Source organism: Schistocerca serialis, chromosome 4 (assembly GCF_023864345.2).
Source record: "Schistocerca serialis cubense isolate TAMUIC-IGC-003099 chromosome 4, iqSchSeri2.2, whole genome shotgun sequence".
NCBI lineage: Eukaryota > Metazoa > Arthropoda > Insecta > Orthoptera > Acrididae > Schistocerca > Schistocerca serialis.
In genome coordinates this window covers 59,804,087-59,819,150 of record NC_064641.1, presented here as the reverse complement: position 1 = coordinate 59,819,150, position 15,064 = coordinate 59,804,087, and the positions used below count along the sequence as shown (strand labels likewise).

At 39.7% G+C, this 15,064-nt stretch overlaps 1 protein-coding gene and 1 non-coding gene across 4 annotated transcripts in view; both read right to left on the bottom strand.

Moving 5' to 3' along the window:
- Positions 1–15,064, bottom strand: part of LOC126474868 (dynein heavy chain, cytoplasmic) — a 231,166-nt gene that overhangs the window by 118,730 nt on the left and 97,372 nt on the right. For 2 of the 3 annotated variants that reach the window (XM_050102348.1, XM_050102349.1), the window contains 8 exons: positions 11,801–11,986; positions 10,506–10,706; positions 10,069–10,351; positions 9,361–9,621; positions 7,890–8,124; positions 3,214–3,400; positions 1,526–1,649; positions 303–391 (listed from right to left, as the gene is read on the bottom strand). In XM_050102348.1, the coding sequence (XP_049958305.1) occupies positions 303–391; positions 1,526–1,649; positions 3,214–3,400; positions 7,890–8,124; positions 9,361–9,621; positions 10,069–10,351; positions 10,506–10,706; positions 11,801–11,986 (1,566 nt within the window). Of the gene's footprint in view, positions 1–151; positions 182–302; positions 392–1,525; positions 1,650–3,213; positions 3,401–7,889; positions 8,125–9,360; positions 9,622–10,068; positions 10,352–10,505; positions 10,707–11,800; positions 11,987–15,064 lie in introns of all 3 variants that reach the window. The other variant, XM_050102347.1, reaches the window with a different exon arrangement.
- Positions 2,275–2,358, bottom strand: Trnas-gga (transfer RNA serine (anticodon GGA)). Its single transcript is given in 2 exon segments — positions 2,275–2,309; positions 2,319–2,358. It is a non-coding gene; the product is annotated as a tRNA-Ser (tRNA).

Sequence of the window (15,064 nt, the reverse complement as noted above, 5' to 3'; positions counted from 1 at the left end):
CTGTGCTGTATGATAAGGAAAACTAGTAACATGTACCCAGAACTATAAAATAAATTTCACAACGCTAAAATTACATCAAACTGCACTTCATGCAAAAAGTATTTACACCACTTTGCACAAACAAATTTTGCACTATTGCAAATTTGCATACCTTTTCAATCCATGTTTCTCCAACAGATCCCTTTGCAAGTATTGAAAGTAAGAACAAACATTATGTAAGTAAGTAAAAACGTTATTTACACTGAACATGCCACTTAGTAAAGTCCCAACACTAACAACAGATTGGCATATTTCATTTTTACCTTTTCCATCCAGGTTCCACCTTGCTCTTCTCCTTCACCACATACTAGGTATTCTTCCTGGCACACTTTACGGATCTGTTCCTTCAACCCTGAAATGGAAATGGTGTTGCTACAAATCATTGCCCTCTGAACAGAATTTTAAGAACTTCACTGTAGTCAAAACTGTCTTACACAGATTAAGAAATGTATGTGAACCAAGCTAAACTCACAGTAGATATTGAAAATAAAGATAATAAACAGAATTGGCTCAGGACAGAACTGGATGAAAATATTAGCTGAACATTCACAAGAAACATCTGAGAAGAGCTCATAAAATAATTTTCAGCAATGAAGATCTTAATGAAATAAAGGAACATGCATGGCAGGTTACCTGTAAATAATTTTATCATTTACATCTTGTCTTCTACTTTTGACAGTCTGTGCATCTTAGTTTTTTGAACACTATCCTCTAACTTTCTCCCAGAGGAATAATTATTTTAAAAAACATAATGCTTCAGGATAAAATATTTTTACTTCCAGACTACCTGATCACAAACAACTCATCTAAATAAAACCTGGTCCAGTTCTTATAACCTGATGCCACTTTGGCACAGTTAGTGTGTCAATTTCCCTGATTATTTTATGAAACAGCTTCCTATTTGCTCAAACCTTTCTACTACAGAAAAATCCCAAGCAGAAATCTAATCCAGGAACTCCACATCAGTCACCAGTAACGTTAAAGACTAGATAACCAAAGTAGCCTACATGAAAAATGGTCATCCCACAAATATTGAATTTAGTGTGAACTCAGACGTTCAGGCTCACTTTTGTAGTTATTAGAGAGCCCATTTCCATTAAGCAGGCTTTCAAGAATTTAGTTCTTATTCAAATTTATGGAGAGGTGGATAATATGATTTCTGCTTTTTATAAGATGCAGGCATACCTAGTTTTATCATTCACACAGCTCCATAATTGTTACATACAACACACAAAACTAAACTAAGGAAGGCAATAAACAGGTAAATCTGAAAATAATAGAACTAGTTTTGATACACTTCTAACAAGTCTATCTTCTTTGACTGCCAGTAACTCACCCTGGTCACATATGCAACAGGTTTTATTTCTAATTTTAATTTTCTTATAAGATACTGCTCAACATTCTTTAGATTGCCGTATCAGAGGTCAAGTGTTCTTAAGAAAGTTCAGAAAATACATTTTCAACAAATACATCCTAACATACTTACCAGCCATCTCAGCCCGTGTGTAGTTTACATTAGGGAAGACATCAGACAACAGTGAGAAAAGCAAAGGAATGTCCTCAGCAACAAGTTTTGGAACCATTGTTTCACATACTGATTGTATAAGAATCTGAAAGAGAGAGAGAGAATATTTTTTAAATTTATTATGCCTGCACGCCATATGAAATTACAGTTAAGCCACAAAATTGATTATGATGTATCACAACAAAAATCTGTATTTTGTTAATTAACTTTCCCTTTGTTATTAAAACTGGACATTACTGAAAGTGGTGAAGAAATTTTAATGATTCACAGGAAAAAGCCAGATTATTTAGATTTACTGGGGGTGGACAACAATGTGGAAACACCAAAACACGTCACCATGCCTAATAAGGTGCAGGAAAACCACTGGCATTGAAAACAGCTTCCAGCTGACTCTTATTAAGGATAAATACAAGTACTGTATGGGTTTCAAGGGAATTCTTCCTGCAAAACACTGGAAAGTTCAGGTAACTACAATAGTGGTGGACAGCAATCTCCCAATCTTCTCTCCAAAGTAGACCACAGAGCCTCAATAACATCGAGATCTGGTGACTGTGGTGGCCAGGGTAGATGCGAAAATTCATCGCCGTGCTCACAAATTCAAATGGTTCAAATGGCTCTGAGCACTATGGGACTCAACTGTTGTGGTCATAAGTCCCCTAGAACTTAGAACTACTTAAACCTAACTAACCTAAGGACATCACACACATCCATGCCCGAGGCAGGATTCGAACCTGCGACCGTAGCGGTCGTGCGGTTCCAGACTGTAGCGCCTTTAACCGCTCGGCCACTCAGGCCGGCTGCCGTGCTCACAAAGCCAGTCCTGTATAATGCGAGCCGTGCAACCAGGGGCCCTGTTGCCTTGCAACATGTCAGCATTGGGAAACAAACACTGTACCGTGGGATGGACCTCATCAGCCAAATGGTCACATAACCCTTAGCAGTAATACGAACTTGCAGAGTAGCCATGGAGCCTATGGAATACCATGAGATGGCTGCCCAAATCATCACCAAACCCACATCATGTTTCGTAACTGGGACAAACTCTGCCAGAAGTTGGAAACAGATGGAACCTTCCGTTGCTCAATAATCCAGGTTTTACAGCTCTGATACCACATATTCCAGTTACAGGCACCTGCATCACTAATGGTTTTGGAATTCTCACCCTTCAATTCCCTGCTTAAGCAGCTCCCTTTGAGCTGTTTTGGTGCTCACAAGTTTCGCAAGTGTGACATTCAGTTCTGCAGTGACTTTTGCAGCTGTCATCTTATTTTTTGTCACAATTACCTTCAATGACCATCTGTCACAATCACTCGACACATTTCTTCGTACAAGTTGAGACTTAGCAGCTGTCTTTCTGCTTTCCTTGTATGCGGTACAAATTTTTGATACAGTGCCTCTTGAAACACCAAACACTTCCACTACCTTCGTTCTTGAAGCATCCATTGAACGAGCAACAACACTTTACCCACGTTCAAATGCACTGACACAGAAAACTGTTCTGACCGTGACTGACACTTGCAATGTATCAAGGACAATGTAGCGGTGCCCTCCGTGGTCAAATATAATAGTGCAACATGCAGGCTTGGCTAGTTTCCATATTTTTGTCCACACCTTGCATGACTAAAACTCACACTAAAAATGGCACTTACCTCTTGTTCTGGAAGGTTTTCTGCTATGGAAGCTTCATCAATGTTAGATTCACCTCTCAGTTTTTTACTTTCTTTAATTTTCATTATGCGATCTCGCTTGACATTACCGGCACTTACAAGCACCGACTTCAAAGCTCGAAGACCAAAATCATAATGGGATTGATTTGATAGTTGCTCACCACATAATCTGAAGAAGGTAAAACAAATGTTATCTCATAAAAACTGAGTTACCTGCGGTCCATCTTTGCTTCATGTTCAAAAGCAGAAGAATCTGGAAAAGTCTGCTAACTGAAATCAAAATTTAGGTCCAAAAGAAATGCAAGATACTTCTCCATCTACGAGACATTCTGAACATTGGTAAATAAACTGCTGCAGGCAAATCAGAACAAAACAACAAATTTAATGACTCCTTACTCTCCTTCCCTCCTTGTCTTTTGTGTTTACTTCAGTTCTGTTCAAATCTCACTAGACAGCAGTGTTTCTATTAATCCACCTTCTGTTTAATAATTTGAAACTTTATTATACAGGGTGATTATAATTAAAGTTAAACTTTTAAAACGCTGCAGAAATAACATCAGTGGTCAGAATGACATCAAATTGCAACGAAATATTATCGAAGAAGGGGGAGAATGTATGGCAAAAGAAAAAAAATAGTATGAAAATTGATCAATAGATGATGCTGTACATGTCAATACATAAATGAAAACAGCTGTCATGCGCACGACCCATTAAACTTGGTATAAAGACATCAGGTACACGGCTTTTCCTCCTTTTACATCTGGGACATTCGCCATGACTGTCTCAATGCAGGATCGTGCTTTGCTTGTAAAGCTGTATTACAAGAAGGATTATTGTGCACCCATCGTTCTGCAGAAGTTCCAGACATTGAAGGGTTTGAAAAAAAGGCATTGGTCTGATGACTGCCGTGGGTCTGGAGAAAAGGATTCGGAAATTTGGAAAGACACGTTCGTTTGGTGTGCAAACTGGTAGAGAGAGGAAATGAATTGATTCGATGTCGGAGGAAGCAGTGGCCACAGCAATGCAGGAGGAGTTGAGTGATAGTGTGCAAATGTGTAGTGCACGGAGAATTTCTCTATCATTGGACATACCCATGAGCACAGTGCGTAAAATCCTACAAAACATCCTTCTTCGCTGAAGTTCCTGGCAGATTAAAACTGTCTGCCAGACCGAGACTCGAACTCGGGACCTTTGCCTTTCACGGGAAAGTGCTCTACTACCTGAGCTGCCCAAGCATGACTCACGCCCTGTGCTCACAGCTTTACTTCTGCTAGCACCTCATCTCCTACCTTCCAAACTTTACAGAAGCTCTCCTGCTCTCCTCAGGAGAGCTTCTGTAAAGTTTGGAAGGTAGGAGGCCAGGTACTAGCAGAAGTAAAGCTGTGAGGACAGGGCATGAGTTATGCTTGGGTAGCTCAGGTAGTAGAGCACTTCTTACCCGCAAAAGGCAAAGGTCCCGAGTTCGAGTCTCGGTCTGGCAGACAGTTTTAATCTGCTATGAAGTTTCATATTAGCACACACTCCGTTGCAGAGTGAAAATCTCATTCTAGATCTTCTTTGCTATCCATTCAAAATAACCCATGTGCACGAATTGCTTCCTGTTGAACTGCCAGCAAGAGAGACCTTTGTGAAAATTATTTTATGAGCTCTTCTCAGATGTTTCATGTGAATGTTCAGCTAGTATTTTCATCCAGTTCTGTCCTGAGCCAGTTCTGTTTATTATCTTTATTTTCAATATCTACTGTGAGTTTAGCTTTGTTCACAAACATTTATTAATCTGTGTAAGACAGTTTTGACTACAGTGAAGTTCTTAAAATTCTGTTCAGAGGGCAATGATTTGTAGCAACACCATTTCCATTTCAGGGTTGAAGGAACAGATCCGTATAGATTTAGAATTTCTTGCTCGCATGGAAGTGGACAATGATTGACCATGGAAGATTTTGTGAATACACGAAGCCCACTTTCTTCTGACAGGGCACGTCAATACACAGAATTGTCGAATACGGGCAGAGGAAAATCCACACGAAAATCAACCAGTACCACATCATCATGAAAAGGTCACTGGGTGGTGTGGCTTTATGGCATTATTAATCATAGAGCCATATTTTTTCAAAGATACTGGTGCTTCTGGTCCTGTTACCTGTACTGTCACTAGTAAGCTTTAGGAGAGTCTTTTGCGCAATCCCATCCTTCCAGCTCTCCAACAGCATAGATGTGTGGATGGGATCACTTTTATGCAAAATGGCGCACCTCCACACATTGCACATCCAGTTAAGCAGCTGCAGAAGTGCCATTTTGGAAATGCTAGAATTATCAGCTGCCATTTCCCTACAGCATGACTGTCCCGATCACCTGATCTTAATCCGTGTGACTTCTGGCTGCAGGGCTATCTGAAAGATGATGTGTTCAGTGTTCCGACTGCAAACTTCGATGCATTGAAGGCATGCATTGTGCAACACATTCTGAAAGTGACTCTGGAAACACTTCAATCAGTTGTTAAACATGCTATATCTCGATTTCAACTTGTTGCTAAAAATGGTGGAGAGCACATGAAACATGTTTTGCACCCCTCGCACGAAAACTAATAATCCGATTTGATTTTGATTGATTCTTTTTATGTAGTTTTTGGCCTCAGGACAATTAAAATCAAAATTTTTCCCATCTGATGTGACCTTGCCATGGTGGATGGGCTTATGTAACTAACAGTACCACACCTGTACATCCATGGACACTGAGTAGTATAGTTTTACGTCAAACATACACCTTAGGCATTATTGTACAATTCATTTGTCATTTGTAGTTGACCACTATTGAATTATGATGCTTACTGCACCATCTATTGCTACATTTTGTAACTTTATTTTTCTTCTGCCATATATTTCCCCCATCACCACTAATAATCCACTGCAATTTGACGTCATTCTGACCAGTGGAGTTATTTCTACAGCGGTTTGAAAGTATAACTTTAATTATAATCACCCTGTATATCTTACAGATCTCTCCTCCCCAGCATACACTCATTCTGAGTTATTTGCTTTATCTGTCACTTTGCGGGCTCATTATTTCAAAACCTACTGCCTTCTACATTCTAAATATTCCAAATCCCATGTTCTGAACTCCAGAGAATTTAACACATGGTAGATACAAAACAGTAAGTAAGGCTGTATGATGCGCACATTTTCAGTTCATTAATCACTTACATAAGGACAAAGAAAATATCTGATCTAAACTGTTACAATTACCAAAGTCAGTAAAAATGTACAAAAATAACATGTTTCAAGTAAATTCATTGTATGTTATGTTTATCACTACACAGAAAGTACACTGTCAAGTCAAATTAATGTGACTGTCAAAAAACTGAATAATCACCTTTTGCAGCATAAAACCCTGCGAGACATGCAGGAAGAGTCAATCAGGTTCCACAAGGTACTGACAGGGACGCAGAGACATACCAACACTGGTGCCGAGACCAGCTGCACAATGTTTCTCGGCTGATGACAATCCCTGGTGGGAACAGCCCAATCGAGGCGGTGCCACAGATTTTTCAACTGGGTTTAAATCTGGCAAGTTCAGTGGCCAGGAGGGTAAAATACACTCCTCCTGGTGCTCTTCAAACCATGCACTTACATTGCAAGCTGTGTGACACGTTGTGTTGGCCAGCTGGTAGAAGCCACCAAGCTGAGGAAAAACAACTGTATATAGGGGTGGACATGGTCTCCAATGTCAGATGCCTATTTGTGTTGAACCACTGTGCTGCTTATTTGTGTTGAACCACTGTGCCTTCCAGAATGACTAGATCACCCAGGTAATGACACAAAAACATTTACCAAAGCATAACGCACCTTCCTCTGGCCTGGACCCTTGCAATGATTGTTGCAGGGTATTTGCTTTCAATCTGATGTAACATAAAACATGATTCATCTGAAAAGGACACTTCTTGCCACACAGATGACCTCCAGTTGCATTATCGGCAAGCAAATTCCAGCCTTGTCGCTGACGAACAAGTCAGCACTGGTGCATGAACCAGGGGCCTGCTGTGGAGGCTCATACACAGCAACGGATTGGCATTGGGGAAATCCTGTTGGTAGCTCCTTGGTCCATCTGGGCAGTCAGTTGCTCAACAGCTACACAGCTATTCACCCACACACATCTCCGCAGCAGTAGTTCACCCACCATCTATGGCTCATGTTGCGTCATATTTGCTTCAGCACCAGTTTGGGATAGCATCATTTTGCAACTCATGTTATAATTCAACAACGGAAGCACACAAACAGTCTGTATTCACCAACTTAGCCATTTTGGAAATACTTCCACCATTCGCCTAAAAGTCAATGATCATACCCAGTCTGGATGTCAATCTGTTCCTGCACCGTTTTCTGCCTACCCCCAATATATACCATCCACTGCTAGTGCTGCTGTCTTCGACTGGTTACTGACTGCACGGTGATGTCAAACTTAGGTGATGGACAAATTAATGTGACTTGATCTTGTATATGAATAATTCCTCACAATTTCACATCTTTAGCACTAATACTATTGTTAACTGCAATCAATCTCTCGCCGTCACACCCCCTCTCACCCCCACCACACACACACACACACACACACACACACACACACACACACACACACACACTTTCTCCAATCCGAAATCTTACTTGAAGAATGGGACAATCTTGCAAGCCAACTTTTCTGCTGTTCGGAATCCTTGAGAGAAGAGCATAACTTCTGCAATTAACTGTCTATCTGGCTTTGTCATTGCTAGTGAACGGAACAGTTTCTTCAGATTATCGGGCAGATTTGAACGACCAGCATAGCCTGGATTCATTGTAATAAATATGGCCATATCTGTAGACACACGTACTTGTTTGCCAACAAGTTCAACTGTTATACCTGCAAAAAAACGAAGTGTGAAATTGCGCTCCAATGACTGCATCACCTTATCATAGAAAGTAAATCATTTTACCTTAGAGGAACAAGAAAGGCTGAATTTGGAATAGGGGCACAGACTAGTAGTGGAACAATTGATGAGAGATGGTTGGGCAGAGCGGATGGACTGTTAAGGGGAAGGAGCATAGAGGGTGAAGATTGGGGATGGGAGGGGAAGAGGAGGGTGATTATGTGGGGGAGAGGACGAGGCATGGAGTGAGAAGAGGGGCATGTGAGGAAGGGGAGGGAGATGAGTAGAGTTATGTGTGGAGGAGAGGGCAGCTTGTGTGTGTGTGTGTGTGTGTGTGTGTGTGTGTGTGTGTGTGTGTGTGTGTAGGGCAGGGAAGGAGGAAAAATGATGTGGGTGGGGAAGAGAGGAGTGGGGAAGAGAGGAGTGGGGAAGAGAGGTGATCAAAGATTATGGGTAACAGTGTGGAGCAGTTGGGGAGTGTGGGTAGAGAGGAGGGTGTGTAACGAGAGGAAGGGTAGAAGGCTATGGAAGGAGAGGGTGTGTAACAGAGGGGACTAAGAGGGCAATAAAGAAGGACAGAAGAGAAATGGGAAAATAATATCATAGAAGCTTCTGAAGAATGTAAATAAAAGTAGAAAATAAGGTTATCAGGAAAAAAATACAATTAAAGCAAAAAATAATACAAACAAGATTTAAAAATATACCTAATGTTAGTAACGGCAGTAGCTTATCATCATGCAATACAACCACTTAACTCCCATTCTTTAAAGGATCAAACTGCCATTTATGAAACAGTTTCAAAAGTCTCATTACTTTTCAAATAAGTTAAAGTGTTAAATATTTGATCTGAAGCATGTAAGCAACAAAAGTTAAGAACAGGTAAAAAATTATGCTTTAAGTTTGTTGGAAGTTGCTCATTTTCAAACACTGGACAAATGAAGTCCAGATATTTGCACACTGTTGGTTAAACTGGCTCAAGACGAACACACAATTGCTAATTTTAATACTTGTCTTAGTGTGTGAAATGTTTAACATAAAATTATACTGCTTAATAAGCAGATTATGACAGAATTTTACATTTTTAAATATGATCAATAACTAGGCGAAATACTGAAAATCAAATTTATGCTGCCCACTCTTGGACAATCTCTTCGTAAAAAGACAGTGCGTTCATGCCTCAAAATCTGCAGTTTTCCACTTATCAGTACTGAGGTGAAGTGACAACTTACTTCCTTCTTTCTTTCCATCCTGTGCAGATTTCAGTGCTTCTTGTATAGTTTGGACTTGCTGAGACACAGCAGACAACATACGTTCCTCCAGTCGATTGAATTCGTCAAAGCAGCCCCAGGCACCAACCTGACAAAGTCCTACAAAAATTCGACCCATAGCTTGGAAATCAAATGTCTCATCACAGTTGAACACTAGAACAAAACGACCAAGTTGGTGTCCAAGGGCTTTCACAGATTCCGTTTTGCCAGTTCCAGCAGGACCTGCAAGAAACAAACTGATTGAAAACAGACAGACAATTTCAACTGTACAGTAAACAAAGTAAATGAGAAGTGGCAGTTTAGCACAAATGGTTACCAATTTTTCTTCATTACACACACACACACACACACACACACACACACACACACACACACACACACACACGCCATTAAACTTACATTTGTAGTTATTTACATTATTTTCACACAAGACAAACTTATTCCATCATCATACTTTGAATTTACAGCCATGAATTCTAACAGCAACCATGTACCTTTTGTATCACAATGACCATTAATCAAAGTACTTTGATGTAAATGTCGAGAGAGAGAGACAGAGACAGACTTCAGCTTCTCTCTGTTCTTGGAATAATTTTTATCATCAAAATATTAAGGGCCAATTCGCACTTGAAAGAAAAAAAATAAGAATGTGGTATAATGGGTGCTTACCAAACGGAGAACCTCCAAGTCTAGCTTCCAAGGCTTGTGTCATTGTAAGGTAGCAACGATCAGTAAGTGGTGTCTGCACCAGCCGGTCTTGAACACCAAGATATTCAAACCCATAAAAGAACTTCGCATTGGCCATGTGAATTGTAAGCTGCTGTAAAACATCTGTTTGTCGAGGATCAAAATAGAAGCGCATCTGGCACAACCACTCAAATGCTTTTGGACCAGATACTCCCGTAGCAATTAGCCTTCTTGTGACTGTACGTTTGTGTACAAACTCATTTATCTGAGAAGTATTAAACAATCAGCATCAGTGAAATTATCAACAGATGGTACCTTGAAAAGATCTCAGGAAATTCATACACTAATTCTGCACAACTTCCATAAACTACATTTGCACTTGTGCTATTTCTACTTTTAACTAGTGAGTTTCTCCTTACCAAATGTTCCAGTTTCTTTCTCCGCAGAGGTGGCTGCTCCTGCAAGACTGAGTCTGCAAGCACGTTAAGTGTCGTCTCAACTTGGCCAAGAACACGCTCCAGAGGTGCCATCCCTTGTTCAGGACTAGCACCTACTTGATGCAGTGCAGCCTCAACATCCTCGCTCCAAAGAATTTGTGCAGCCAAGATCACTATTTGAGCCTGAAAACAATATAAATGACAACTCTCTACCTCTCTTTAAGTATTGTAAAAATCTCAAATAAAATCAATTATTACAACAAACATTATGGAATGGTTAACATCATAAGTAAGTACCTTGGTAACAAACGTCCTGCACTATTGTCACAAGTGTCTCTTATCACAAATTAAATATGGCGTTACTGTTATTTTATAATTGAAAAATAAAAGGAAAGATGAAATTGGAGGTCAAAATCATAATTTATGAACTGAAGTTATGAATATTTCGAATGAAGATGTCACAAATTGTGTGTTAGGCTTACTGTCAGTCCAACTGTGTGTTTCATTAATTGGTAAGTATTCACACCCAGTTTCTCCATTGTGATGCCAGTCAATTACTCTCAATTCAGTTCTTTGTTACTACTTCATTTGCCTTCCCTATGTTTTATGGATAGAACCAATTTCATTTACTACATTCCAACATTCACCGAAAGGCATAGAGTGGAGAGACTAGTGCCATTTGTTCTATTCATTTAAAAAGTGTATTGTTTGTTCGATAATTTAATAGGTATTTTTCCGTCACTGCGTTACAGAAATGTAATTTTCTTATGGCCATGTTTGAAGGAGGAACCTTATAACAAAATCTGTGAATACAAGTTTCAATGTCTCCTAGCATTGTCATCAAGGGTGAGAAACTGCATTTCCCTTGACAATTATGGAGGTCCTCAAAATATCTAATCATCATTTGAATTTAGATGGATTAATGTTTCACCAATGCCTTACATTTCTCTTGCATAGCTAATAGGTAGTGTACTGATTAATTTATTATTATAAAAAATAAAATTTTACTCATAGGAAATGATATTACACCTATCTGACATCAAATATTCTTCACAAATGAAGGGCATGCTACATAATCCAAACTTAATTCACAATTATTTCAAAGGTTTACATATGTGCATACTCAATAAATTGTGCAGTAAGAAAGGGGAAAGAGGAAAAGGAAGCATTTTACTTAACACTCATGTGCTTGCAAAATAACTACTTAGTACTAATTATAAAAAATTATGTTCAAATAACTGCTTCTGTGAAATATGTAACAGAAGGTAAGGAATTACCTGATATTTGTCACACCAGTTCATGTAAGCTGATGGATCAATACCACCTTCTTTGAACTGCTTAATATCTTGCACAGCCTGGGCCAAAGATGATGCCAATGTCAATCTCATTTGGCTCTCCACTAATGTAAGCCACTCATTTATCTTTGGATGGTCCACTGTTGAAACTGGCTCCATGAACTTGACCTAAACAAGAAGAAAATTTAGTGCAGTGAATCTGGACCAGTTTTGTTAGTTTATAAACAGTATTTTCATCAATGTGAAGGAAGATTCTATTTTCTCTTTGGTGTGTGTATGTTGCTCTTTTTTAGTACAGCACCATAAAAATCTAATAAGTTAACCACCACAAGCTTTGTAAACAGAATTGGCAACAACTGCAGTGTTAGTAACTTTATCACCCACAAATCTTTTTGTTTGTTTTTTGCTTAAGTATTTATCATTTGTCAAATAAGACAAAGGAAAAGCCACAGGGTTTCCATCCTAAGAGTCGTCAGGCATATTTTCTCTCATGTTTTGGCAGATATTTGCAATGCCAGTTTTGCAATGTGTAAATTGAGTTGTTGGAAACAAATATTGCTCTTGATATCTTTTAAGCAATACTTAGTGTTAATGGAAAGGGTCTGTTTCCCCTTTACAGACAACAAGATTATTAAAGTGGGATTTTACATGCCTATTCAACCAAGCAGTTGAGTGCAATATTAGTTTTATTGCCGTGTATTAACAGAGACAGTAAAACATGAAGAATAACTTTCTGCAGTGTCTAAGCAGCTCTGCTGCATCGCATAACCAGTCAGCAAGGAAGGTTGCAAGCTGTCTGGCTTGCCTCCTTCCATTTATATACTAAATTCGTCTGGCCCTTCTCACACCAACCGATAGGCACGATTCTTCAGTTTCATCAAGTTAAAAGTCATAAGGTTACTTAATGCTGGGGAAAGTATTTTATAAATCTAAAGTGGCTGTCAGTCGAGGCTTGTAGTTCTATTCTATAAATGTGTGACAACTGCTTAGTTTGCACAGAACTCTGAGAACGACTGGAGAGATGTCACAGCATTCAGAGGCTTTGTTCTAGCTTACGCATATCAAGGAGTCACCTGAAAGGCTCACCACACTCCCCTGTTAATCAAGCTAAGAAGGGGTTCGCAGTATTCAGAGGAGGAGGAGATTAGCGTTTAATGTCCTGTCGACAATGAGGTCATTAAGAGACGGAGCACAATCTCGGATTAGGGAGGGATTGGGAAGGAAATCAGCCATGCCCTTTCAAAAGAACCATCCCAGCAATTGCCTGAAATGATGTAGGGAAATCACGGAAAACCAAATTCAGGATGGCCGGAGAAAGGTTTGAACCATCGTCGTCCTAAATGTGTGCAGTATTCAGCACAGTACAGCTCTGTAAAAGGCTGGGAGCGGTGGTGAGAGATCACAAGTCTTGGAATGTCTGGGAATATGGGGTGGGAAGAGGAGCCTCAGGGAGTTCTTGTCATGTAGGTTAGGATTCCAGAAACTAAAAAGTGTACAAAAATCACTGATTCACCCATTGTCTACTGACATCAGATGGTGGTAAACTGGTGAGAAAGATGTGCTCTGATTGGGCCACATCTGGAGACCTGTGATGGGAATTTATTATACATGGCAATTTTCAAACTACTGGAGGAAAACAGGAACGTTTTTCCTGACTGGCAGCTGTGGCCAGAATGGCAGAAATAACAGAATTGGGGGCAGCGACACATGAAGATAGACACACTTAGCGTGGATATGAAAGGTCACTGGTTTAAGATGTCGAGGGCTGACTTCAAACATCAGATGGGACTTCACAATGTCCGAGCCCTGACTAGCAAGATTCTGTTTCTTCTTATGTGACCATGCACAGATGGCTTACTGTCACAGCAGACTGGTGAGAATATGTAGGGGCTCCAGTGATAGGTGGGTACGGATGTTAGCAAAAGGAATGTACCATTTCCGTAGTACTCTTAATCCTGGTTCTAGAGATAGTTTCATTTATTATTCATTCAAAAACTGGTGTAATTAAAATATTTGGTGGGTTGCATTCGTATTGGGGATTGAATGTGCAGCTAGGATATGGTAGTGCTCTCCTCAGTTGCTTCATACCTTTACTACAATAAATTTTTCTAATATTAATGTGACTGTCTTATGCTATGTCATTGCTTTTAATATAATAAAATATCTATTTAATTTTATTTTTATTTTAAACACCTTGTAGTTTCCTTCATTTCACCACCACCACCACCACCATTAGTTCTGTAGGATTTCATAGCAATTCCTCACCTTGGGATTCCACATTAGGGACATTTTTGCAATAGCATCTCTGTTGGGCAATTAAAATATAACATTTGGTAATAGGGAATGTGACAGGGTCTGGGCAGCACCATCATTCCAGTACTAGTTCACAACCATACGCCATGGGGTTTTGCAAGTGCAGGCCACAGCACTGCCCAGTTGCTGCTGGATTAGAAGTTGTTCATGTTTTAATGTCGCTGTTAATACATATCTACATCACACTACTCTACAGAATGGACACACAAAATTTTGTTAGCGGAATCATTTTGTTTCTAGAGGGGAAACAAGGAGATGCTCTCTGTTGACGCTGGGCATCGCATGAAAGACATGACAAGCAGCTTTTACTTGGGCTGACTCCAGCTACATACTGCAAAAACAAAACTGAGTATCTGCCGAAACATCAGAGAAAACTCATTTGTTGATTCTTAGGAGGGACGCCCAATATACAGGGTGTCCCAAAATAATGTATACACTCTTTGAAACAGAATCTCTCTTTAATTAAAGGGGACAGAAATACAATTTTTAATGGGTAATAATTTAGAAGGTGGTGAAAACCATAACAATGCCTTCTTTTGTTTCAGGATTGTCAGCAAACATGGCGTTAACATTTGAACAACGAAAATGGGTGCTCAAGTGTTACTGGAAAATAGAATGTGAGTGTGGTACGCCGAAGTTGGAGACTTGAATTTGGAACACCGCCAATTGACAAGAGTAACAATTACAAGAATCAGAGATAAGTTTGAAGTCGAAGGAATAGTGTACAACATGAAGAAGGGACATAGCCGACAAAAGAGAAGTTCAACAGACAATGAGAGTGTTGATGCAGTAATCCAGGCACACACGCACGATCCCCGAAGAAGTCTATGAGGCAATACTCTTGTGAGACTTGGATCTGCAGAAGCAGTGTTAATAAAATAAACTAAGCCCTACATTCTAAGACTTTTCCATGCTCTTAACGAGGATAATCCT